Below are 24559 nucleotides of genomic sequence, written 5' to 3' on the forward strand. Positions count from 1 at the left end.
GTCTCATGTGTTGCAATTCATGAGTGTGGCCACTAGAGGACACATGAACTGCAGCAGCCAAATGCATTAATTAATTGAATCTAACTTACTTTTAGTTTTGAATCTAGTTTTGATTATAATAACCTTGATACAGACATAAAATCAGCGAGAAAATATAAATTATTCTAATTTCTATATTTATATTTACCTGTATTTACATTTATTTATGAACGTATTGCCTCATTTACTTCAGGATTTATTTCATTGTCGTATTTATTTATTTAATTATTTAATAGAGATTAAAATGGCATTCAGTCGAGTCTAAAATTCTGAATGAATTCATATTCGTAACATTTTTCCACTTCCAAACACTGCTGCGGTGGTCCTGATTCCAGTTTCGCCGACAGTCCTTGAAGGCAGCACATGAGCTGAACGGGAGCAGAGGAAGAGAGCAGCAGCGTGGAGATGTCGGACCCGGCGGCGCAGGCCTTGCAACCCCGGCTTCTCCAAGCCCAGTCTGCTGGGTCAGCTGGGTCCAGTACTGCCGCGACAGGCTCCGGGTCAGGGAACAGCGACCCGGCCAGACCGGGACTTAGCCAGCAACAGCGTGCAAGCCAGAAGAAAGCCCAAGTCCGAGCTTTCCCACGGGCGAAAAAGCTTGAGAAACTTGGCGTATTCTCCGCATGCAAGGTAGCTAGCTTAGCCTAGCTAGCCAAAGTTCACCACAACAAAGCACTCCTCGGTAGTGTTAGCATTAGTGTTTGTAGAGGAGCAAATAGCAGCAGGGTCAGGGCTCCACAAACAAAAACATTAACAAATAACGTAATAACCTAGCGTAGATGTTAACTTTTGTTGCCAGCTAGCTAGCTAGCTAGACAGTCTGCCGGACACTTGTATTATTCACACTAAATATCTGAAGATGCATGTTATTATCAGCTAGCTTAACTTAATCGTCTAGTCATTCACTGACGAACAAAAACAGCAGCTGAGTCACTGTTTGAGTCGCTTTATTTGGTGTTGAGCATCTTTTTTCTGATTCCCAGGCTATTGACACATGCAAGTGCAATGGATGGAAAAACCCAAATCCACCATCAGCCACACGTATGGACCTGCAACAGCAAGCAGCCAGCCTGAGCGAGCCGTGCCGCAGCTGTGGACATGCTCTGGGTACTAACTAACCAACCTACACATATACAGCACACCCCAACCCTCCACCTCCCAATACCACTTAAAGCTATATTAAAGGGATTTACTGTTTGACACCATGCATGTTTGCATTTCGGTATAGCCTTATGTATGTGTTATAACGTCCTCTTACAGCTGATCATGTGTCCCACTTGGAGAATGTGTCTGAGGATGAGATTAACAGGCTGCTGGGGATGGTGGTGGATGTGGAGAACCTTTTTATGTCTGTGCATAAAGAGGAGGATACTGACACTAAACAGGTCTACTTCTACCTTTTTAAGGTAAGCAGACATGTTTTTCATATCTAGATAAAACAGACCTGCTAGGCTTGTGCATTATCTCTTCTTTCATATCTTCCTGACATTTCAACAGGGTGTATGATGCATGTTGGTTGATAAAGGAGAAATCTGTAACATTTTTACTGTAAAATGTTCATGATACGTCATATGAGATTAAAGCAACATGCCAAGTTGAAATACCTTTCAAAATTTCTATTCCGGGATGTAAATTGTGTTATTTTTTGCTCGTTTCATGCTCTTACAACTATTTTTGTCTCCTTTTAATACTTTGTTGACTTAGCAAAAGCACCCACTCTGTTCAGTTGATGTAGTCTCGTTGTTGGTTTGATGTTTGTGGCTGAAGAGCCTGTGGCTTGGGTACTCTTGGATGATGGCTTCACTTCTGCTGCAGCTAATGGATGGACCTTCAACCCAGCTGTCTGTTCCATCAATAAAGATTGACTTCTGGTGGCTTGAGCTGTGTGCTGCAATACTTCACCTCAATGCAGCATCTTCAAATCAGTGCAGTTGAAAGAGGCGTGTTCATATTTTTGATGATGTTGAAAATCATACCTCTGGGATTCCTAAATACTCTGGTATACAGTAATATCTTGACGCTGCCAGGCCTTAGACCTATCAGTAACCATCAGACCAGATGGAGTCCAGAGTTTATTGTCCAGTTTAACATATGGCATCGTTCATCAATCAGCATTGATCTTCTCCTTTTTTCATTAGCTGCTGAGGAAATGCATCCTGCAGATGAGCCAGCCAGTCGTAGAGGGATCTCTTGGAAGTCCACCCTTTGAAAAGCCCAACATCGAGCAGGTGAGCATGAAGCAAGAGCTATTTTTTCTTTTTTACCTTTAGTGCATGCTGCTGCTGCTGCGGCTGCTGCTACTCCTACAAAGTATGTACTCTTGCATGCAGTGTGCTTACAATTGGGACATATTATTTCTCATGATATTGCAACTTGAACTTTGACCCTCTTGCTTATGGATGACAGCAGCCACGTCCCACGCCCCCCTTTGGGTCAAAACAAGCACTGTAAAAGTGGAAAGTCAGTGTGTGTGTCTGTGTCAAACACAGGTTAGTTAATGATGTTGCTGAGTAAATGACATCTGCAGATAGAATTGAATCAAAAAAGAGTCTCATTGATGGTGGAAGTAAAGTTTTTACTGTGAAAAAGTCTGACTTTATCATAGAGCACCTGTATTTAGAATGGAGTTTGGTTCACCAGTACCAAAGTAGCAAAATAAAAGTGTCTTAATGATTTAAAAAGTGACAGATATCTGAAAAACCTCACCTAAAGATTCAGTAAGGTCCACTTTGAAGGAGTTGGACTTAAAGGACCCCTGTTTCTTTAATTTTTTCTAGTTAACAACACCTGTTGTTGATTGGCAAAGATGGCATCATTGCTTACCTGACTGGCCAGAGGATTTTGGCTCTTAATAGCGATGAAGTGATATAGTTTTCTTATTTTATGTGTTTGAACTGACAAAGATCTCAGAATTTGTATTGACCACCAGTCAAATCAGAGTTGCCATTTTCACCCAAAAAGAGGCAGCGGCATGAGGCTGGTGTAAAGAACATAGATGGGTTGTTGTCAGTTGGACATCTGTGACAGAGGATTGTGGGTCAGAATAGCCAGAAAAGCATGCTGGCTTGCATACTGCAGAATGTGACTGGGAACAATAGGACATCCTGGTATTTTTGGCATGCTGCATTTGGAACATTGTGTATTGGGATTTATTAAATCTTTTGCTGGCATACTATTTAGCATGCTAGCAAAAGATTTACCATACTAAATAGCATGGTAGTATGGGTATTGGAACGCAGCATAAAAGTATCTACAGGTCAGCACCTGATGTTTAGCAGCAACTGAAAAAGAGCGTCAAAGAAACTTCAGGATGCTGCATGACACATTTATATTACTCTGTTTCTTTACTGTTTCTGCTGCCTCTTTTTCCACAACGGTTTGTTTCCTTTTCCTCCAACAGGGGGTCTTGAATTTTGTTCAGTATAAGTTTAGCCACCTGGCACCAAAGGAAAGGCAGACAATGTTTGAGCTGTCAAAGATGTTCCTCTTGTGCCTCAATTACTGGAAGCTGGAGACACCGACGCAGTACCGCCAGCGCACCCAGAAAGACGATGGGACAGCCTACAAAGTGGACTACACCAGGTGTGTGGATGTGTTTTTATTGAAGAAAGCAGGTATGTGCTTTTACTTTTTGTGTTGGTAGCTGGTATCGGTGTGTACACTAGCAGTGTTTTTCCATATGATTTCCAGGTGGTTGTGCTACTGCCACGTCCCCCAGAGTAACGACAGCCTGCCGCGCTATGAAACCACTCATGTGTTCGGCCGCAGTTTGCTCAAGTCCATCTTCACTGTGACGCGGCGGCAGCTGCTGGAGAAGTTCAGAGTGGAGAAGGACAAACTGCTGCCAGAGAAACGCACACTCATTCTCACACACTTCCCCAAGTAAGAGCCGATTCTGACTGAAAATGTTTACATTCAGCAGAGCATCCATTATCTTCCATCCCATTCCTTGGTGTTGGTAAATTCTCAATATCATTGTTTTTGCTGGTTTTGCACGTGCATTTGTATTAATGCTGAACTTTACATCCAGCCCTTTGAAAAATGCCGAATTCTGATATTACTTATGTATTTTTATACTTTATTATGTCAACACAGATCATTGGTACATTTCCATTTATTTAAATATTTTGCCACACATTTGTCTTGTCGTTATTCACACAGACACAAAATACAGTACTTAGATAAATAATGTATAAGGCAAAAAAATGGATAGATCAATAAAATAAAGTATGACCAATGAGGATGTCCATACATGAAACCAGTCACCACACTAACTTGGGACTTGTTTAAGACTTGCACATGTTACTTACATGAGACCTCTGGTATCACTTGCTGTTAATATTACACACTGAATGTTGTCAGGTTCTTGTCCATGCTGGAGGAGGAAATCTATGGGGAGAATTCTCCGATCTGGGAGGCCGACTTCACCATGCCAGCCTCAGACGGCACACAGCTGGGACATCAGACAGGTGAGGCATCTTCACTGCGATTCCCGTTGCTCCAAAATTTAGTGGGTTCTTCCTTGGCCCGTGCTACACCCTTCCACCAAGTCTCATGAAAGTTGCACCAGTAGTTTTTCAATTCAGAGCTGGATGTTGCTGTCACAGTCCCTGTTGTATGGTTTGCAATGAATGTCCTGTACGTTGGTGTCTCTCATTTGCAGTCATCAGTCCTGCTGCAGTATCGGGCTCCCCGGCTCTGCCCAAAGGTCTGAGCAGCATCTCGTCTCTGGGCAGCATGGACACTGGAGGTGCAGAGCCCATCACAGGTCTGTGAGCACGACTACTCTGCTTCTTTGATTCCCCACCAATTTTCCCCCACACCCTCAGTAGCTACTGAAGGTATTTTTTAATTGTTGATTCTTAACTGAAATTGATAGTGGTAGAAATGAGAAAAATCCTTATTTTGTTGTCTTGTTTTTGTGGACAGAAACAAAAACATTCGTTTTTACCATTAGGTGGAGCTGCAGCTCCAGCTTGTGGTGGCCAGCTGCATAACATCTTACACAGCGTCCTAACTAGAAGTGAACAGGCTAAGCAACACATTTCTTATTTGAGGAAAAAAAAGCTCATCCTGGCTCTGTCTTAGCAAAGTTTTGCACCCCTCCTTCACCTCCACTGATGACTCTAAGATCTCTGTTAGTCATCAGTTCTTGTTACTTTGATCTGAATAATGTATCATTTAAAAAATGACAACACTACTTGGCACTAGATTATTTTCATCGATACCTTAAAGGTATTGAGTACCAACCCCAGTAATGTTACTGTCCTGTGCAGGAGAAAAGCGTAAACTTCCAGAGGCGTTGACTCTGGAGGATGCCAAGCGGATCCGTGTGATGGGAGACATTCCCATGGAGCTGGTCAATGAAGTCATGATGACGATCACTGACCCTGCTGCTATGCTCGGACCAGAAGTAAGCTGTGTATTCTCTGGTGGTTCGTGAAGGGAAAAGGGGCATTTCTTATTTTGTTACAGACTTAGACTGCAGTTTATATGTTTATATTGCTAGACTAATCTGCTGACGCCAAACGCCGCCCGAGATGAGACTGCCAGGCTGGAGGAGAGGCGGGGAATCATAGAGTTCCATGTCATTGGAAACTCACTTTCCCAGAAGTCCAACAAGAAGATTCTCATGTGGCTGGTCGGCCTGCAGAACGTCTTCTCTCATCAATTACCTCGCATGCCCAAAGAGTACATCACACGGCTGGTGTTTGACCCGTAAGTAGATGTTCTCATACCACGTGTCATCGGATGCCTGCGCGTTGTTCTGATGTCTCCATCCTCCACAGGAAGCACAAGACCCTCGCCCTTATCAAAGATGGCCGCGTCATCGGTGGCATCTGTTTTAGGATGTTTCCCACTCAGGGCTTCACGGAGATCGTCTTCTGTGCCGTCACATCCAATGAGCAAGTCAAGGTACATAAAAAAAACAGTCACTCTCTTGAGAGTTGTGGTGGTCCAAACTAGGGATGTCACGATACCAGAAATTTAGTAAAAAATAAAATTCAGCCATTGATTTCTTTGCCAGGTGAAATAAAATATTCTAGGACAAAAGACTGAGGGGGACATTTACTGAGTCATACATATATCACTATCAAGGGAAGCAGGTTGGCCATGTCTGGGAAATAGAGCGAGTGATTTCTGGTCCAACAAAAAAATGTGTGTTAATCAGTGACCTGCACTCAACCCAAATCACACCAGCTTCAGACATTATAGCCCAACTGCCAGGGTCACACCACACAGCAGCATCCTGCAGCTGAAAACAGGAAGCTGTCACGAGCGCTCTGTTTCTCCCCCATGCACAGTAAGTGGGAGGATCTAGGCTGTTAAATAAACAGGCAAATTGTTCCTGACTGTGTTCTTCTCGAGTCCGCAGTTTCAGGATTTTAACTTTACTGAATGGAGAAGAGAGATCCCTGAAATACACAATCGCTGAGGGGAGGAGAAATGGATCTGCAGGAAATGATAAGCCACAAATATGACTCAGGGTTATAACACCATTATGTCCATAAGAGGACAAAGAAATATTAGAGACTTGTATTTATTTAGGTGCACACGGCATATTTGTTTCAACATAAACACGTCTTTTAAAAGATCTACATACCACACCTACCAAAGTCCTGTACCGTAAAACTTCATTTAAAGATCGTAGACCTTTCTCTTTCTGCATTGTGGCTGTTGCTAAAGTGAGAACTAAGACTCTTGGAGTGAGACCAAATGGCTGGTTAGTAACTGATGTTATTCGTTAACTCACCTAGCTTGCATATAACTTTATCTCGAGGCGCCACAACTCTGCCGTTTGACCAAAATCCAAAGTATTACCAAGCAAGGCTTTCTAGATTCTCAGAGTGCAAATCTCTCTCTGTGTGGGAGAGTTCTCTGCCATCATTACCCCACGGTTGTTGTTGAATTATTTGCCCGTTCAGCTTGACCTACATTTCATTTTCAGTCAATGAAAGTGAAAGTGAGATTATATAATCAAATTTAGAATATTTGCTGACAACCCTATTAAAACAGACACAGTTAGATGCAGCAGGTAATTTGTGTGTTTTGGGAAGCAGTATAGCTCACAAACAAATCAAAACAATCCATTTTTCGCTTTTAATGTTTTCCTGAATAAACAGGTCGTTGCTTCTTTGTCTTAGTATCTCTGTGTCAGTGCTGGAGAAAGTACAAATATGTGGAATTCACTACTGAATTAAAAAAAAACACACAAGCACAAACAGCACTGAACATGTAACTCAACTATGCCTGCAACTAACAGTTATTTTCTCGATTATTAGATTAGTTGTTTGGACCATAAAATGTCAGAAAATGGTTGAAAAATGTTTCCTAAAGCTCACTGTGACGTCCTCAAATGTCTTATTTTGTCCCGAACAGAAAAATACTCAGTTTAATGTCATAGAGGACTAAAGCAACCAGAAAATCTTAAATCTGAGAATTTGGACATTTTTCATTAAAAAATAACTGAATTATTTGATTAGGAAAATTGTGTCCTGACCTGCCGGCTCACCCTTTTACACAGACGTTGATTTGACTCTGTTGCTACCTCTGCTGGCAGATCAGAGGTGCAACAAAAATGCCCTCCCCTCTGCCCCCATTTATACAGACAGCAAGGTTGAATAATGATGCAACAGCCCCTCCTTGAACAGGCTGTGTAAAAGGGGCTAAAGGCCACACAGTACTTTTTCCAGATCAGCCTCTTTTCATCCACCTCACCTTTTCATGACTTGGTCTTCTCATTGTTTTTTTTGTTTTAATGTCAGGGCTACGGCACCCACCTGATGAACCACCTGAAGGAGTATCACATCAAACACAACATCCTCTATTTCCTCACGTACGCTGACGAGTACGCCATCGGCTACTTCAAGAAGCAGGTACTGCAAGCGTGACCTGTACATTAGCTCCGTCCCTGTCCTCTGCCTCCCATCCTGTCCCGTCAGTAATCTCTTCTTCCCTCGCAGGGCTTTTCCAAAGACATCAAAGTGCCGAAGAGTCGCTACCTGGGATACATCAAAGACTATGAGGGAGCGACTCTCATGGAGTGCGAGCTGAACCCCAGAATCCCCTACACCGAGCTCTCTCATATCATTAAACGACAGAAGGAGGTATGTGGCGCCATGAGGTGTTCTAATTTAAGACGACATGTGGCTTCTGCTCTGAATCTTTGTTTTTTTTAATACCACGTAAATATCAAATGTCACCACAGATTATTAAGAAACTGATTGAGAGGAAACAGAGCCAGATCAGGAAGGTTTACCCAGGTCTCACCTGCTTCAAAGAGGGTGTACGACAGATCCCAGTGGAGAGCATCCCCGGCATAAGTGAGTGTCCCATTTGTGTACGATGAAAAAATATTTTAAAAATCTGTATTATCATACTACTTACAATTCTATCTTTTCCAGGAGAGACGGGCTGGAAACCCAGTAACAAGGACAAAGGGTAAACATTTAGTTTACATTATATATTAAATCTCGTGGCGAGATGCTTGTGTTCATGTCAGAGCAGCTCGGAGCAAGGAAGGGACAGAAACTTACCTTTGCAAGGAGGTGTGTACGCGTTCTTTTAAAAGGTGTGATTGGTTGATCCAAAAAGAATGGGCATGGACGCCTAGTGAGATCGATGGGCCTCATCATAGAATTTAGTCATAGTTATTTATTTTTGCTTATATTTATTTACCATGCTAGTAATTTTAGTACTTACTCTATTTGATATTAATGGGGGACGTCCTGTTGTGGATATTCAGTGGAAATGAAACAAACCGAGCCACAATGAGACTGAAAGGGCTGCAATAGTTTATAGAAAACTAGGGACAGACCCAAGTCATCACTGGTGTACTGTTGCATTTTGTGATCACTTTCATTTCTGGGGTCGTATTCATAAAGCTTCCTCTTACAGAATTGTTCCTATTGATGAAATTCTAAGAATTACCTCATTTCCCCTTAAAGTTCCTGGTAAAGACAGAAGTTATTGACAAAGTGTCTTGGCCCTTAAAAGAGCTCCCTAAGGTGAAAAACCGTTCGGAGTAGGGAGGACGAGGCTAAAGAGATTCTTAAGAAGAGGAGAAAATGGCTGCAGGACAAAGAGATGGAGAAGTATTCTTCAAATGCTGAATGACACTGAAACTTTGCAAATTAGATTACGCGGGGATAACATCGCTGCTTGATCGCATTAGCGATGCGCTCACATAATAATAGTAATAAACTTGATATTTTAACAATATTACAAAGTGCTTTACAGAAGAAAATAAAACCAGACACAGCAGATAAACACACGACAGTGAATATGTCCTATCTATCAGTGGGGTCAGCAACACGTCGACCTTTCAAAGGTAAAAAGATTCTGTCCCTTCCTGAGAGTTTTCCTTAGTCCTCCTCCCTACTCCTAACAGTTTTTCACCCTAGGAGATCTCTTAAGGGGTAACATGCTTTGTGAATAACTTATCTTTTTCAAGATTTGGTCTTAACTTTAAGAGGAAGTTTTTACAAAATGTCACAAGACTAAGAAGTTTGAGCAACTCTTTGGGCTTTATGAATATGACCCCAGCTGAGTAGAAGTAGCGATTCATAATAAATGGAAAGCAGCTGGAGAAAAGAAACTGAAAACTCTTAACATCCCAGTGAATTATTACTTTACACACTGGTGGTTTGTGGTTTAGGTTGGGGCTAATTGGGCAGCCACTTAGGAGCTCAATTGTCAAAGAGCCGAAGCGAAAAGGGCAACTCAGCACTAACTGGAATAATCATCTATATTTAATCAGCATTAAAAACTACTAATACAATTCAGTACAAAACCTTCTATTAAATAACTAAAGAAAAGACTCTTCGGTGCTAAAATCTTTATTAATTTCACCTGAACTTTTAGATTTTGAATCCAGAAAGCCTCCTGTTTGAGTCGCAGATTGACCTTATCAATACCTTTAAAAAAACAACAAATCTATCATTAAATGTTTGGCCTCAAAGATCTCACGCTGAAGTATGTTAGTGAAATAAAGAGGATTCATTAATGTTGCAGTATTTCACATTCTACTGTCAGTATGATTACAATAATGATGTGTTTATTTCTACAGTCAAGTATAGATAATATTTTACTCATTTGTGATTTAATTCCACGTTTTGCAGCAAAGAGGTGAAGGATCCTGACGTGTTGTACAACATGCTGAAGAACCTCCTGGCCCAGATAAAGGTAAGGGACACCTGCTGACACCAGACGAGAGAACACACACACACACACACACACACACACACACACACACACACACAAACAACAGAGATTATGAGAATCAGAGATTTATGTTTGTTAAGATCTTTGTATATGAAAGTCTACTTGGCAATAAAACTGATTCTAATTAACCAGGACATTGTTTTCTCAACAGACTCATCCTGATGCCTGGCCCTTCATGGAACCAGTGAAAAAATCAGAGGCTCCAGATTATTATGAGATCATCCGCTTTCCCATTGGTCAGTGAACATCTCTTTGATCATTCATGAGCAGCACATCTGGGCACTTTGCCCCATTTCTTTTTGGATGAAAGCAGTCCCTCTGGTTTGATTAGTGGTAAATGCAAATTCTGAGGTCTTTTCTGATTTAATAGCATAAAATAATATGTTTTTTTGTTTTTAGCAATTAGGAGCCCAAATTCCATGGTCAAGTTTGTTTTATAAGAATGATTTTAGACCCCTCCACTTCCTGTTGCATCACCCTGTCAGAGTTTATTTCACAATAATGACCAGCTCACTGTGCATTATCCCGCTTTTTATACGGTCACTAACAGCAACAAAAAAACTATCAATGATTTGACACCAAATATTTTAAAATGATTTTATGCTCCTGCAAAGTCTATGATCAAAACTGGCTTGCTTTACAGAAATAAGACCTTAGAAACTGACCAATCAGAATCAAGTATTTAACAAAGCCATGTAATAATCTCTGTGAATGGACAAACTGATGAGATTTCAAAGGTCAAAGGTCACTGTAATCTCTCGTCTATTCAGTTCTTGTGAATGTGGATGGAATTTCTCCAAATTTGGAATAAATGTCCTCCTGGTCTGAAGAATGAACTGATTAGAACTTGGACGTCAAACGTCAAGGTCACTTGGACGTTATAAAACAGAACTCCAGAATTCATACGCTAATTAGGACAAAATGTCACACAAAAAACAATGACATTTCATAATATAAAATGCCATTTTGGATGTCCAAAAGGTCAACTCACTAATATGTAATGTTTTGCAAAAACACGCCAGCACTTTTTCAGCACTTGTTTTCACTCGCGCCTGCTCTCATGGATGATTTACATTTATTTATTTAGTTATTAAATTATCCATTCACATCTCTTCTTCTTGTCCCCACAGACCTTAAGACCATGACAGAGAGACTGAAGAATAGATATTATGTGACCAAGAAGCTTTTCATTGCCGACCTGCAGCGAATCATCACCAACTGTCGTGAGTACAACCCTCCGGACAGCGAGTACTGCAAGTGTGCCAACACCTTGGAGAAGTTCTTCTACTTCAAATTAAAAGATGGAGGCCTGATCGAGAAGTGAACTCGGCCACAGAATCATTTACGGATTACTTAACTGACGAGGAGCGACTTTCGCAGCGGCCACACACACCAACACGGAGCAGAAGCACGAGGACAACGTCGCTAGCTAGTGTCATATCTGAGTTAATAAAAGGGTATGTACATGACTGACATATTTCACAAGGGAATCGTTGGACTTGAACAAACATAAGAGGGTTGTTTGGAAATATCAGAGCCAGTTGAGCATTACAAAGTGTCCAAATGGCATTACCTTTCCCCTTAAAGTTCTCTTCTGTCATCTTCTCTTTTCCAGTACTCGCAGTGGGTTAATAATCTGCAAATACATTTTTTTCAATAAGTGTACCAAAGTTATAGGTCCAAGTTATAACAATGACACACTTTCCACCATTATTTATAGTATTATTGACCTGGTTTTGTCGCATTTTATGACATTTGTTCATTCCAGTTTGCTTAAAACTTGTCATTTGAGCAGATATAGATGTTGTGTAGAGTTCTTTTCACAGAAAACTGGACCTCGGGACCTAAAGCCACGTTGCCTTCCGTTACTGACAGACACTTGAACATCCCAGCAATCTTCATGGGTTTTAAGAGAAACGTTCTTTGAGGGGTGAAGTCCTTAAAACACTTGGCACTGAAAGACGGGCAGTACTTTGACTCATGAGTAGTCACCAAACAGTTTAATCAGTCGATTGGTGAGAAATTTATCAAATACAGTTATTAGTCGTTAATCAATTGCAAACATTTGCTGGTTTTAGCTCCTCAAAAGTGAGGATGTGCTTTTTTTCTTCTCAGTCCAGTGTATAATGAATATCTATGGATATTTTTTGATTGGTCAGAAAAAAAGACAGTTGACTCTTCCTAAGTCTTTCCCCTTTTTGCTTTGTGCTCGGCAGAACCTCTGTCAACTTTTCTCCTCTTCTGTGTTTAGATATGTTGTCTGCTAGGCTTATCTACATTGAAAATAATAACAATTTTGAGGATGTTGCTGGGGGACGTGTAAAAGCGTTTTGCTAACATTAACTTAACGTACCAGTGTGAAGAATTTAGTGGCATCTAGTTGTGAGCTTGCAAAATACAAATGCATTGTCTCACTCTTCCCTCCTAAGCATGCAAATGGAAATTCATGCAAAATGTTAAAGGTCATATCTACAGGCTGCATTTGGTTTGCCCGCTCTTGGCTACATGACAGTGCAACATGTCGCAGCCATTTTTGTTAGACTGGCCTGTGAATAAATGCATGTGCAACGGGGTATCTGCAGTCTATGTGCATAAAAAAAGTTTATTTCTCAACCAATGTCAGTGAAATGGTGTTATATTCAAGAGTTTGTTATAGTAAAGTAGGGAAGAAATTCATTTTTTCAGTTGAGAAATAAATGTTAGTACTTTTTATCCAGAAAAAAGTGCAGCTCCCCAGTTTACATATATTTTTTCACAGGTCAGTCTTGACATAATGTAAATGGCATTGATGTTACGCAGCAACAAGCCAAAGCAATCAATGCAGCATCTATGTGTATGTATGTCCATGGACGAGCCCAGAACATGGCAGATCTAAATGCAGGAAAGGAGAAGGGGGAAAAAAAAAAAGAGGTTACCCACCTTGCTCAACTGTTATTGGAGCACAGAGTGAAAAGGGGTGGGACTTAGGAGGGGGAAATTATTTACCATTTGGGCTTCAGCAACATTATTTTCAGCATTCCTCTTTATTCTAAGGAAATAAACGAGTAGGAAACATCGCTGAGTCACCAATAATGAAAATCGTTAGTTGCAGCCCTACTCTTCAGTAGTTTGAGACACTGCTGGACTCGTAGTGATGGACTGGGCATCAAATATTTCCAGCACTGGCGTGCTAAACAAAATAATTTCCCCCATCGTTGCCTTCAAGAAAACACTGTTGTTTTCATGTTGACAACAACATAATACTTATTTGTACAGTAAATGATACACACTGTTTATACACCATTTTCCACTGGCAGGGTTTTACTCCATACCATATAGGATGAGGTCACACTTTAGTATAGCTTTTACTGTGCTTGCAGTTGATACTGTAGTTGTTGGCTTTGATTTCCTCTGTTGCTAGACTCTGTAGTACAGTCACTTCCACACACACACACGTGCTAAGTTGTCTATTTAGTGTGCAGCCACATGTTTGTGGTGGTCACAGGTTTACTGGATAGTTTTTATGTTGATAGGACCTGAACATGATGGGGGGGAGAAGCTGAACCAGCAGTCCTCACTGTGGTTCAGAAAGACGTTAACTCTGGTTTATTTATCGCACAATACACGAGCTGTAGTGGGTGTTAATGCATGGCGGACAGTTTACAAATTCAAGAAAAACTCCAACTTTTAGCCACTGTTGTTGCAGGTTATTTTCTACAGTGTTACAGCCATTGTAATGAACTGTTATAAACATGTCTTTGTTCAGCGGTCAGTGTCAAACGGATTGCTTCCTGAGACGCATCCACTTCTTTTTTTTTTTTACTGTCCAATGCTGGTTGAGCCTGCTTGTTGAATGTTCCATTGACTTGTGTATGTGTGTGTGAGTGTGTGTTTATTTTGTACTTGAATCATGACTAGCTTTGAATTACTCAAGTGATGTCAGTGTTGCATTATTCAGGGTTTGTCAATTGCGTACTTCTCCCTCAATCTACCTATGCTGCATTTCAGATTTTCTTATTAAACAAAGGTCAGTCTGCGTGAACTTTCCACCTGTTCGAGGATGGCTACTGTCTCTAGTTATGGTATAAATGCCATTTACTCTAACTGTAATACTGTTCATGACAATAAAGTTTTTTTTTTTTTTATAAACGATTCTTCAATGTTTAGGTGCTTTCTAAGCTGTTAGGAAAATTACTGGTTCAACTACAACCAGTGGGAACACAACCAGACAGGCGTGAACTTCGCTCGACTTGGACTCCAGTCAGAACTGAATCAAGTAAACAAGTAAGTGTTCAAATATTTACAGTAAAAGGTAATCAGACCTAATTCAGATTATACGTTATTCTTCATTTATCTGAGTTATTTTAAGAGATGTGACATCGTATTTGGTGACCCCACACATTAAGAGAATAGAAAAATATGCCAATTTATACACTGTGATGGGTATGTGGATGGATTATCAATATGCACATATGCTGTATACCTCCGTTCACACAGAATTGTTCCCCTTCATGAAATAAATATACAGGGAAATGCAGGGTCTTGTGACTTGGTCAGATTTGTGATTAAACGTTTTGGTGAACAGAATCAGATCATCAGATTTTAAATTGGGCTGCAACATATAATATGTATGTTAATTCTTTTTTAATTTGCAAAGCATTTGAAGCAGCTGCACTGTATTTTAAAAGTCAGGAAAATTCATAGTTAATCTGTCCATTTATATATTCAAGAGAAAGCTAAATATTTGGTTATAATAATCCACTTGCAGTGATCTGTTTGACTTGGACAGATGTGATCACTAGAAGAGTTTTCTGCTGTAGTCCAAAATCAAGTTCAGTTCCTAAAAACAAATGTGCCAAATTGTCCAGCGTCCAGGCTGCAAACCACTAACTGAGCCGCAAATGTGCACCCTAGTTTTTAAGCAACTGAGTATTCAGGATTTAGTCACTACCTTAAATTAAAACCCAACTGGTAAAACCATAAGATAAAAACTGAACCAAGGAAATGTTGTATGTTATAAATGTCTAATATCTTTCTAATGCATTTCTCTTATGCCATTTTAATGCATAACTATGTAAATGTATTATTATTATTATTATTATTATTATTATTATTATTATTATTATTATTATTATTATTATTATCATCATTATTATTATTGATTTGATCTATTTAGTGTCCAGCACCATATGATGCCCAGCCTGTATGGCCTTTAGAAGACACTAAACATCAACAATAAGCAGGATGGGCCAGCATGACAAATATACTATACTATTTGAGTGACCTCTTCTGCTATAATGGTATGGTATAAATTGTAGTACTTCTCCTGTGCCTCTGTTGAATGTAACAAGTAGGCAGTTAAGTTTTGCTTTCCAAATGTAAGGAGGAGCAGGCAGGGCCCAGTTAGGGTTAACTGTATTAAAAATCTGGCAAAGGTTTGTGGTGGCTTTGCCCTTTTCAGTTTCGATAAAACACCTCAGATGTAAGACACGTGGAGTATATAGTTGAAGATTAATCTAAGATGACCTGTGACAACATTATAAAGCGGTTGATTACTTATTGTCAGTGAAGTTTAGGCTTACCCGATCACTGCATGGTGAAGAAAAGCATCTGTTGTTCCTCCAGAGCCTCCCTCAGTAGGGCCCGTCTGCTGGCAGAGACAACAGTTAGTTTTGTTTCTCTGCACAGTACTGCTCAGCTGATCATAACCGGTTTTAAAACCACCTAAAACTCCACATGTTGAAAGCTGTCTGCACCAAAACAACTCGTGTGACTAACTGGCATCTGTCAGTAAACAGACACAGACACGCACATAGCAACAACTTTCCCATTGTCAAGTCCTGAACTTGAGTTTCGAGTTCTAAACAAGTTATAATGTGGTGAGTATCCAGCCTCATTGATTTTTTTATAGTATTATATATTATTTATCTGCTACACTGACATTATCAATATCAAATCAAGTTGAAAGTTGTCGTGTCTCCATCTGGAATTCTGCACACTTTGCATACTGCAATCCCTTTTTTGTTGACCACCTTGTAGGTTTTTGTACATAAACAAAAGTATATCTGGGGACATTAATTGATTAAGGAAATGAATTTTGAGGCGTGGTAGAAGGTATCAACAGGCTGCATGCAACCAGATTATGCGACTTTATTCCATTACAGTCACAGGAAAAAAAAAGAATCAGATTACTGATGCATTTGGTGCAAATATGGATTACTAGCAGGATTACAATTTTAAAATGCAGTTTAAAAAAAAAGAATGAGTGAAACCACAGCCAACTTTACACTTGCCAATTCATTATCATGGCCTCTGGTGAAAAAATACTTTCGCTGGGTGGAAATTTCAATATTATTTGGTCTTTAAATCAGAAAAGAGGAACAGCATCACAGCACAGTGACAGATTTTTCAAGTCCAATCACACTAAATTCCTACACCAGCCTAAAACTATATTTATCAATCCCGCTTAAATGCTCTTTGAAATGTTCTCCCTGTGCATTTTAGTAAGCTTTGACCTGTTTTATTCTGTAACTGAAATGCACACTGACTGACAAAGTCCCGCCTCTTGCTCAATATCAGCTCCAGACCCCTGCAACCCTTCAAAACATAAGCAGTTATAAATAATGGATTGAAAATATTTATGTCCCATATTGCACAGCATTATCAGACAGATAAGAGTCACTGTACCCAAGTCCTGTGAAACAACGACTTGCAACTGAAGTCAGCTGCTGAATAACCAGAGGGCAGAAAATAACTTATACAGGCCAATATTAAAACAGCCAGCGGCCTCCCTGTATCAACACAGGCAACAGCTGTAGGTTTCGCTTTCCTGACGCATCCAGGAACAAATGATAGGGCCCAGTTAGGGTGCATTCAAACACCCAGGCAGTTTTCAACGCTCTCTACAAAAACAAGTCAGCTGTAGGCCAACTAACAGAATATATACATAGATATGATATAAATGCAGGCTTAGACATGTCTTTGTTAAAAGAGGGTTGTGAAAGACTTACTTTATGTCAGTGTAGTTCAGGCTTCCTCTGTCACTGCATAACAACGACTATCCGTTGCTCCACCGGAGCCTCCCTCAGTGGGGCCATTTTTCTGGGTTCATGAGGCTTTTACTTTCGATTCTGTGTCTCCGCGTCACACAGCCGATCACACCAGAGTTTAAAACCCATCCACCGGCACTGTGTGTCAGCAGAAGACGAGGAGACGCTGCAAAGACACACAGCTGACTGGTGAGTTCATAAAGGCTGACTTAAAGATAAATACAATGATTCAGCATGCATGTCTCACAAAATGCTTGTTTGCTCTCTCTCACCAACTTCACCTTGATCTAGCTTGAATTAAAGGAGAAATCTGTAGTATATTTACTGTAATAAACCATAAAATGACCACAATATGTCATCAGAGATCAAGGAAACATGTTAAGTTTGAAATACAGTGTCCCCCTTAGAAATCTGTATTCTGGCCCATAACTTGTGTTTTTGTTTGCCTACTTCATGTTAACTGGAGCTCATTTTCATGCCAAATGTTTCCCAAATGACTAAGCGTTTGTTTATGAGTCGGAAGAAATCAATAAGCTTTTAGAAGGAGCAGATGTTAAACTGAGCAATATGTCAGAGCAGTGGGTTTTGTTTTCAGGACAATGGGCTTAGCTTTACATCGACAGACAACGGACAGTTATGAACAGCTGATCAGCTTACAGTGTGGGCCTTGTTATTGTCAAATTGCAATGTTGCACACATCTTGCACTCCTGCAGTGTTCCTGCAGCCTGCCTGAGCTTCCTTGTGTCTGGGGAGGAGGATTTCAACCCATTTGTTTTCAGCTGTTACATACTGCTCCTTTAACTTCGTGGTGTTGATGAGTTTTGTTGAACTGGTCTGAGCTACTGCACATTTTCTATAATATGGGGATTCTGTGATTCTCATCTGTTTTCAAACAGGAAGAAAGTGCAGGATGGCAGAGTTTGAACTGTACGCATACCAGGAGGAGGTGGTCCAACGGTCTCTTCGAGGAGAGAACATAATTATTTGGCTGCCGACGGGAGGTGGGAAAACTCGTGCTGCGGTGTACGTGGCCAAAAGACACCTGGAAACGACACCGAGGGCTAAGGTGATGGTCCTGGTGAACAAGGTACGCAGCATGCACACAACGGACAGAACCGGCAGAGTCCAGAATAATTTTCATAATGATAACTAACAACCCGTGTTAGCAGAGGACAGTGAAACACAATGTACCTTTGATGCTTCCTGCACTGTAGGTTCACCTTGTAGACCAACATTACAAGAAAGAGTTTGAGCCTCACTTGGGACGAGACTACAAACTGGCACCAGTCAGCGGAGAGACCGAGGAGAAGGACTTCTTCGGGAAAGTGGTAGAGGAAATGGACGTGGTCATCTGCACAGCACAGATCTTGTATAATGCTCTGATAAACAAGGAGGAAAACAAACATGTTGAGCTCTCAGGTCAGTAAAAGTGCTTTGTTTTTGCAATACAAATGTAATAACTAAAAATTGTACAGAGTTAACAAGTATAGGCTACATGCATTGCACTTCTCGTTCTGGCTGCACTTTGGATATTATTAATTTAATTTCTGACATTGTGATAGCCATTACATCAATGCAGTTGTCTAATTACGCATTTTGAATAAGTGCACTTCTTGCTATTGTCACATTTTACATGTACTCTCTCATTAAATGTGGCTACTGTGGCTCTGTCCAGTGCTGAGGTCTTTCACCTCTGCATTTTACAGAGATTTTTGTCATAATCTTGTGGTCAGTTGCATGAGGCTTAGATGTATTTTTTGTTACGTTGAGCACCACAAGCTGAGTGCCATTTCGTTGCATTATATCTGAAAGAAGGCAGACATCTGCACACCAAAACTAGATGGATAAATAGTACTACAGGTAAGAGGACAAATAGGCATCCTGCTTAAAAATCCTTGATTACGATGATGTTTTAGGTTTTAGAGATTGTACCACTGATGCATTCTTTGTTCCTTATAGATATCACTCTGCTGATAATTGATGAGTGTCACCACACCAACAAGGAGTCAGTCTACAACAAGGTGATGGCATACTGTGTGGAGAAAAAGCTGAAGGGAGAAAGACGACTGCCACAGATCCTGGGTCTCACTGCTTCACCTGGAACAGGAGGCGCAGTAACCCTGGACAAGGCTGTGGAGCACGTTCTGCAGGTCAGGGTTCACCCAGACACCTTCGAGCGTCAGAGAATTTGTCACTAACATGAGCTGGTTTGTCTGGTCTCCCACAATTCTGTCTCTTCTTCCTCATCATCATCATCATCTTTCTGACCTTCTCAGATTTGTGCCAACCTGGACTCGGCCATAGTTTCGACAAAAAACTTTGCCCCTGAGCTGAAGGAGAAAGTACCCAGACCCATCAAGACGTTTGACATTGTGGAGAAAAGGACTGAGGTAAGCTGTTTTTTCTGTCTTTCCTCTTTCAAAACATTAACCCACTATTTGTGGAAACTTTTCAATTAAAATCAGATGCTGTGTTACAGATAGTAGGGTTGGGTTAGATGATGCAGTGCAGTCATCATAACATCCTGACTTAAAAGTACCTTAGAACTGATGAATTTGTATTTTAAGGAACGCACAAAAATGAAGGATAGGTTTATTATAATACTACTTAGCATCAGACCAAGTAAATCTGGCAACTTACTTGCTTGCTTGACCGGGCATGTGGTAAGAAAGAATTAAACTATTTTGATAACTAATTTATTGTTAAATTTTTCATGCAAAAATTACAGAAAATGCTCATATGGAGATTTTTTCTCTGCTTATTATCATATTAAACTCAAAATATCTTTTGATTCTAGACTGACACGCCAATACCTTTAGACATCACCTTCAACTGTGAAAAACTGGGATGGATATTTTTTCATTATTTTCTGACATTTTAAAGACGCTGCAGCCCTAGATTAAACACAACATTTAACATCAGTCTTTTTTTAAAGACCTGCAGTGGTCAAAACATGTTGGCATTTTAAACGATTTAAGCACTATAATAATTTTAAATCTTTTTTTTTTCTCGTTACTACCATTTATTCTTTGGAGTGCCTAGATGTCCTTCATTTGATTAACTTTTATCTTTGTTGCTATGTGATACCTGCTAATAAATAAAACTATTTTTACAGGAGGAAGTAAAACTAAACTTCATGCAAGCAGATTTGTGACCCATCTGAAAAAAAAACATTAACACTGAACCCTGTTTACTAAAGAAAAAACAGCAAAAAGTGCTGTCCAACATAACTAGAGTATAAAAGAAAGAATATAAAAACTATATCAACGACATCACCGTCCATTGTGATGTTTCACTATGGACATCGCCACATGCCAATTCAGTAGACATCACCCAACCATTCTCAATAAGTTCTCCACATCCCAACTGATCTGACCTGGAGACAAAAAGATAAGCCTGCACTCATTTCCACCTGGATGGTCTCATTACAACTACAAAAAACAAACAAGCAAACAAAAACTTAAACCATCAAAAGATGTGGAAAGATACTATAATCATATTTATATTTTTTTTTTCTCTCAGGATCCATTTGGGGATCAGCTGAAGTGGATGATGCAGCAGATCCATGAGTTCATGAACATACCTCCAGACTTCAGGCTGAGAGAGTGCGGCACACAAGAGTACGAGGCAGATGTGGTGACTCTTGAGCAGAGAGGTGAGTATTGTTAAGGTAAGGAGAGCAAATGCTTCTGTTGATGCTCGTACTTAATGTGTGTGTGTGTGTTTGGTTCAGGAGTGAGAGAGGACAACAGGCTGCTAGCACAATGTGCACTCCACCTCAGACAGTACAACGACGCCCTGCTCATCAATGACACCCTGAGAACAATGGACGCTTATCGCTCCCTAAATGATTTCTACGACACCAAGCTGTCCACAGCATTTGATGGAACAGACTTCTTTCTGGTGGGACTTTTCCAAGGCAAGAATCCAATAAGTCCATTTGTATGCTTGGTTGCATGACTGAAAAAAAAGTATATTAAGCTCACAGTGCAATTTTCCCACCATGCAGGATAATTAATATCACTGTTTCTTTTATACAGAGAATCAGGTGGAGCTGAGGAAACTGGCAGGGGACCCTCGCTATGAGAACCCGAAGATGTTCAAACTTGAGGACGTTCTGCTCAAACAGTTTGGTCCAAATGTGACATCAAGGGGGATCCTCTTCAGCAAAACCCGGAAAAGCACCCACTGCCTAAATGACTGGGTCCGAACCAACAAAGCCTTACAGAATGCGGGAATCAAGGCGTCCATCCTCACTGGGGCTGGCAATGGCATCACGTACATGACACAGGTGACGCAAGTGTTTAAACTGAAACTAATCTTGACCTTAAATCGAAAGTCATATCAAATCACGGACTTGGATATTTGAGACTTTAATCCTAATCTATAAATTTTAAGTCATTCCAGTTCAGTTTCATAGTTGTGTCTCTGTTTTGCATGACTCAGCTCTTACATGTTTACTTTAATAACTGCAGAACGAGCAGGCGGACACGATCCGCAATTTCCGTCGGGGCACTCTCAACCTCCTGATCTCCACCAGCGTGGCCGAGGAAGGCCTCGACATCCCAGAGTGCAACCTGGTGGTGCGCTACGGGCTGCTTACTAATGAGATTGCCCAGCAGCAGGCCAGCGGACGTGCCCGAGCGAGAAACAGCCAGTACTCGGTGGTGGCCCAGAAAGGGGGGCGGGAAGAGCGCAGGGAGCTCAAAAATGAATATCTGGAAGAGCTGACTGGAAAAGCCATCGCTAAGGTCCAAGAGATGAGCACCGCACAGTTTCGCAGAAAGGTGAGGGTGCAGTTCACAATATTCTCTCTCATATATACTGATCCTATTTTCTATATTTCCTCTTTTTTATGTTGATATTTTTAATTCCTACTGTTTATATTACTTGTTGACTTATCATTTATTTTTTTATGCTTCTTTCTACTTTGCTATCCACTCTACAGCGATAACACTGCAAAGATCCCCCTTGTGGGACTAATAAAGGATTATCTCATCTTCCTTGTCCCCAGATAACTGAGCTACAAACAGAGGCAGCTCTGGCCAGAAAAGTTGCAGAGAGCCACAAAACCGCGAGGAGGAGTCGCAACACTGCAGCCAGTGTCCAGCTCTTGTGCCGAAACTGTTTCGAGCCTGTGGCTTCTGGCAGTGACATTAAACTTGTTGACAACGCGCACTATGTCAACATCAATCCAGACTTTAAGTGAGTTTGTGGTATAAGAGTTCATCCAAAAGGCGTTTCAGAAAATGTCTTTATCCCTCTAAACATGTCTTATCTTTGCTCTCAGGAGACACTACAAAGTCGGTGGACAGGTGCATCTGCACAAGACTTTTGAGGACTGGGAGCCTGGACGTACAATCAGCTGCAACAACGGCAACTGTAACAAGGTAGAGAAGGCCCTCTGACAAAGATTAAAGGAGAAATCTGTAATATATTTACTGTTATTTATCATAAAATTATCATGATATGTCATCAGAGATTAAGGAAACATGCTGAAGATGAACAGAGAAACAACTTATAACTTGCTTCAACCACAGACTGTGTATTAAATAGGATTTCAACTTATTTAATACACCGTCTATGGAAGCAGTTGTAGGACTTTCTCCATATTGTTCCTTTAATTAAAACTCAAGACTCTGTCCTGTTCACCAGCAGTGCTGATGCTGGTGTTCACGTTGGGATGTGAGTTTAATCTTTATTTACATTCACAGGACTGGGGATTTGAGATAAAATACAAGAAGGTTGCCCTGCTGCCAAATCTAGCCATTAAGAACTTCGCCCTGGAGACCCCTGATGGCAGAGTGACCGTGAAGAAGTGGAAGGACATCTCATTCACTGTCGAGGACTTCAACTTTACAGAATACTGTGAAGACAACTTCCCAGATCTCCTCTATGACTGAAACACCACCAAGAGAATCTGTGGGGGTTTTTTCCCGTCTTAATGTGTCAGTTTTTATCTTTTTTCAGCTCGTTTAGCAAAATCACCACTGTACTTTTTGAGGTGTTTAATTATGAACAAATGCTTTTCAAAGACTCCCTCCACACGTGCAAACATTAATTTGTGCTGCTGGGCCAGTGAGGCAGCAGCGTGCTAAAACCCATTACGCATCGATCATGCTTGAAATTAGCATGACAGCTTTGTTTATGCCCAAGGTCCTCACTCCCCTTGCCTGTTTTTGTGTGGATTTCCTCTGCTTCATCTTCAGTCATGCACAGAAACGAAGCACAAAATGAACTCCAATGTAACACGAGCCTTAACTATCATGAACACTTGACATATTATCACGAAGAGGTTTCCTCTCATACTCTCTTTTAGCTATTTTAAAATGCTTTTAATTGCCAAACTTATTTTTTTACAGTGTAGGCAGATATTTTGTTTGTACTGATCATCTCAGGTTATTTATAAGGTTATTCAAATGTTTTGCAGGGGTTTAGTTTTAAAAATATTATTAACAAACATTTAAATAGCCATATTAGTTTAGTTTTTTGTTTTTGTATACTTTAAAGGTAGTAGGTGGACAGAAAGGTAGTTCATAAACACACCAGAAAGATGCCAGGACATGAAATACCAGTGATTCTGGGTTGGTCCAAAGCACGGCAAAATAATGAGAAAATAAGAAAATACAGACAGAGGGTACAGCCAGATACAGACAGGAAATGTTGCATCGAATGTCTTAACTAATTCCCAATGTAAATAAACTAAACCTATGAAATCAGATGAAATTTAAATAAACATTCCTCTTGAGATGCCGACCACATCTTTTGTCATCTTTTTACCTTCATTAACCACTAGGTGTCAGTGTTGATTAGCCAATAAAGTTTGACACAGTCTCTCTGCCTCTGTGACCTCTGACAAACAGGATGATTGAAGCCGGAGCGGAAATTTTTCCCTGGCATTTCTCAAAACTGATGCCCAGTGGCTCTGAGATTAGAGAAGTGAGTTTTAATCCTCAGACTTGTTCCTACACATTTTCCCCAAGTGAAATTCAAGCACTTGTTAAGATGCAGTTTCAAGCTTTTCCAGCACCTTACAGCTGTGGTAAGGCCAACATATTTATATACATACTGTATATCACTCACTATATATCACTTCTTCATCACATGACAGATGTTATTCTGTCATGTTCAAAATTATGTTGAATTCTACAGAAGAATGACAAATCTTTATCTACAAAGCAAACTATTTAGTCAGATTTATTCATGCACTTTATCCAAAATCTAAGCACTTTTCAAACATTATATTAAAATTCAAGCATTTTTAAGG

The 24559-nt window shown here is 40.4% G+C and overlaps 2 protein-coding genes across 3 annotated transcripts; both read left to right on the top strand.

Moving 5' to 3' along the window:
- Positions 1-421: 421 nt before the first annotated feature.
- Positions 422-14385, top strand: kat2a (K(lysine) acetyltransferase 2A). Its single transcript, XM_084744846.1, has 18 exons — positions 422-669; positions 1023-1146; positions 1300-1445; positions 2178-2267; positions 3440-3621; positions 3730-3921; positions 4402-4508; positions 4703-4807; positions 5316-5452; positions 5549-5757; positions 5829-5955; positions 7806-7916; positions 8004-8147; positions 8249-8363; positions 8445-8481; positions 10161-10224; positions 10415-10499; positions 11394-14385. Exons 1-18 carry the CDS (start codon positions 445-447, stop codon positions 11585-11587), a joined length of 2394 nt encoding a protein of 797 aa, XP_084600972.1. The 5' UTR covers positions 422-444; the 3' UTR covers positions 11588-14385.
- Positions 11606-24048, top strand: dhx58 (DEXH (Asp-Glu-X-His) box polypeptide 58). 2 transcript variants are annotated; one of them, XM_084744845.1, is made up of 13 exons: positions 11606-11720; positions 14410-14526; positions 18189-18379; positions 18507-18711; positions 19252-19442; positions 19569-19682; positions 20815-20947; positions 21026-21211; positions 21333-21583; positions 21768-22079; positions 22307-22497; positions 22583-22682; positions 23007-24048. In XM_084744845.1, the coding sequence occupies exons 3-13, from the start codon at positions 18203-18205 to the stop codon at positions 23193-23195; spliced, it is 2049 nt and encodes a 682-aa protein (XP_084600971.1). In that variant the 5' UTR covers positions 11606-11720; positions 14410-14526; positions 18189-18202; the 3' UTR covers positions 23196-24048. The 2 variants fall into 2 exon arrangements, with proteins under 2 accessions (XP_084600971.1, XP_084600970.1); XM_084744844.1 differs by lacking the exons at positions 11606-11720; positions 14410-14526 and adding an exon at positions 17291-17480.
- Positions 24049-24559: the final 511 nt, after the last annotated feature.

Source organism: Lutjanus erythropterus, chromosome 19 (genome assembly GCF_056507025.1).
Source record: "Lutjanus erythropterus isolate fLutEry1 chromosome 19, fLutEry1.hap2, whole genome shotgun sequence".
Taxonomy (NCBI): domain Eukaryota; kingdom Metazoa; phylum Chordata; class Actinopteri; order Lutjaniformes; family Lutjanidae; genus Lutjanus; species Lutjanus erythropterus.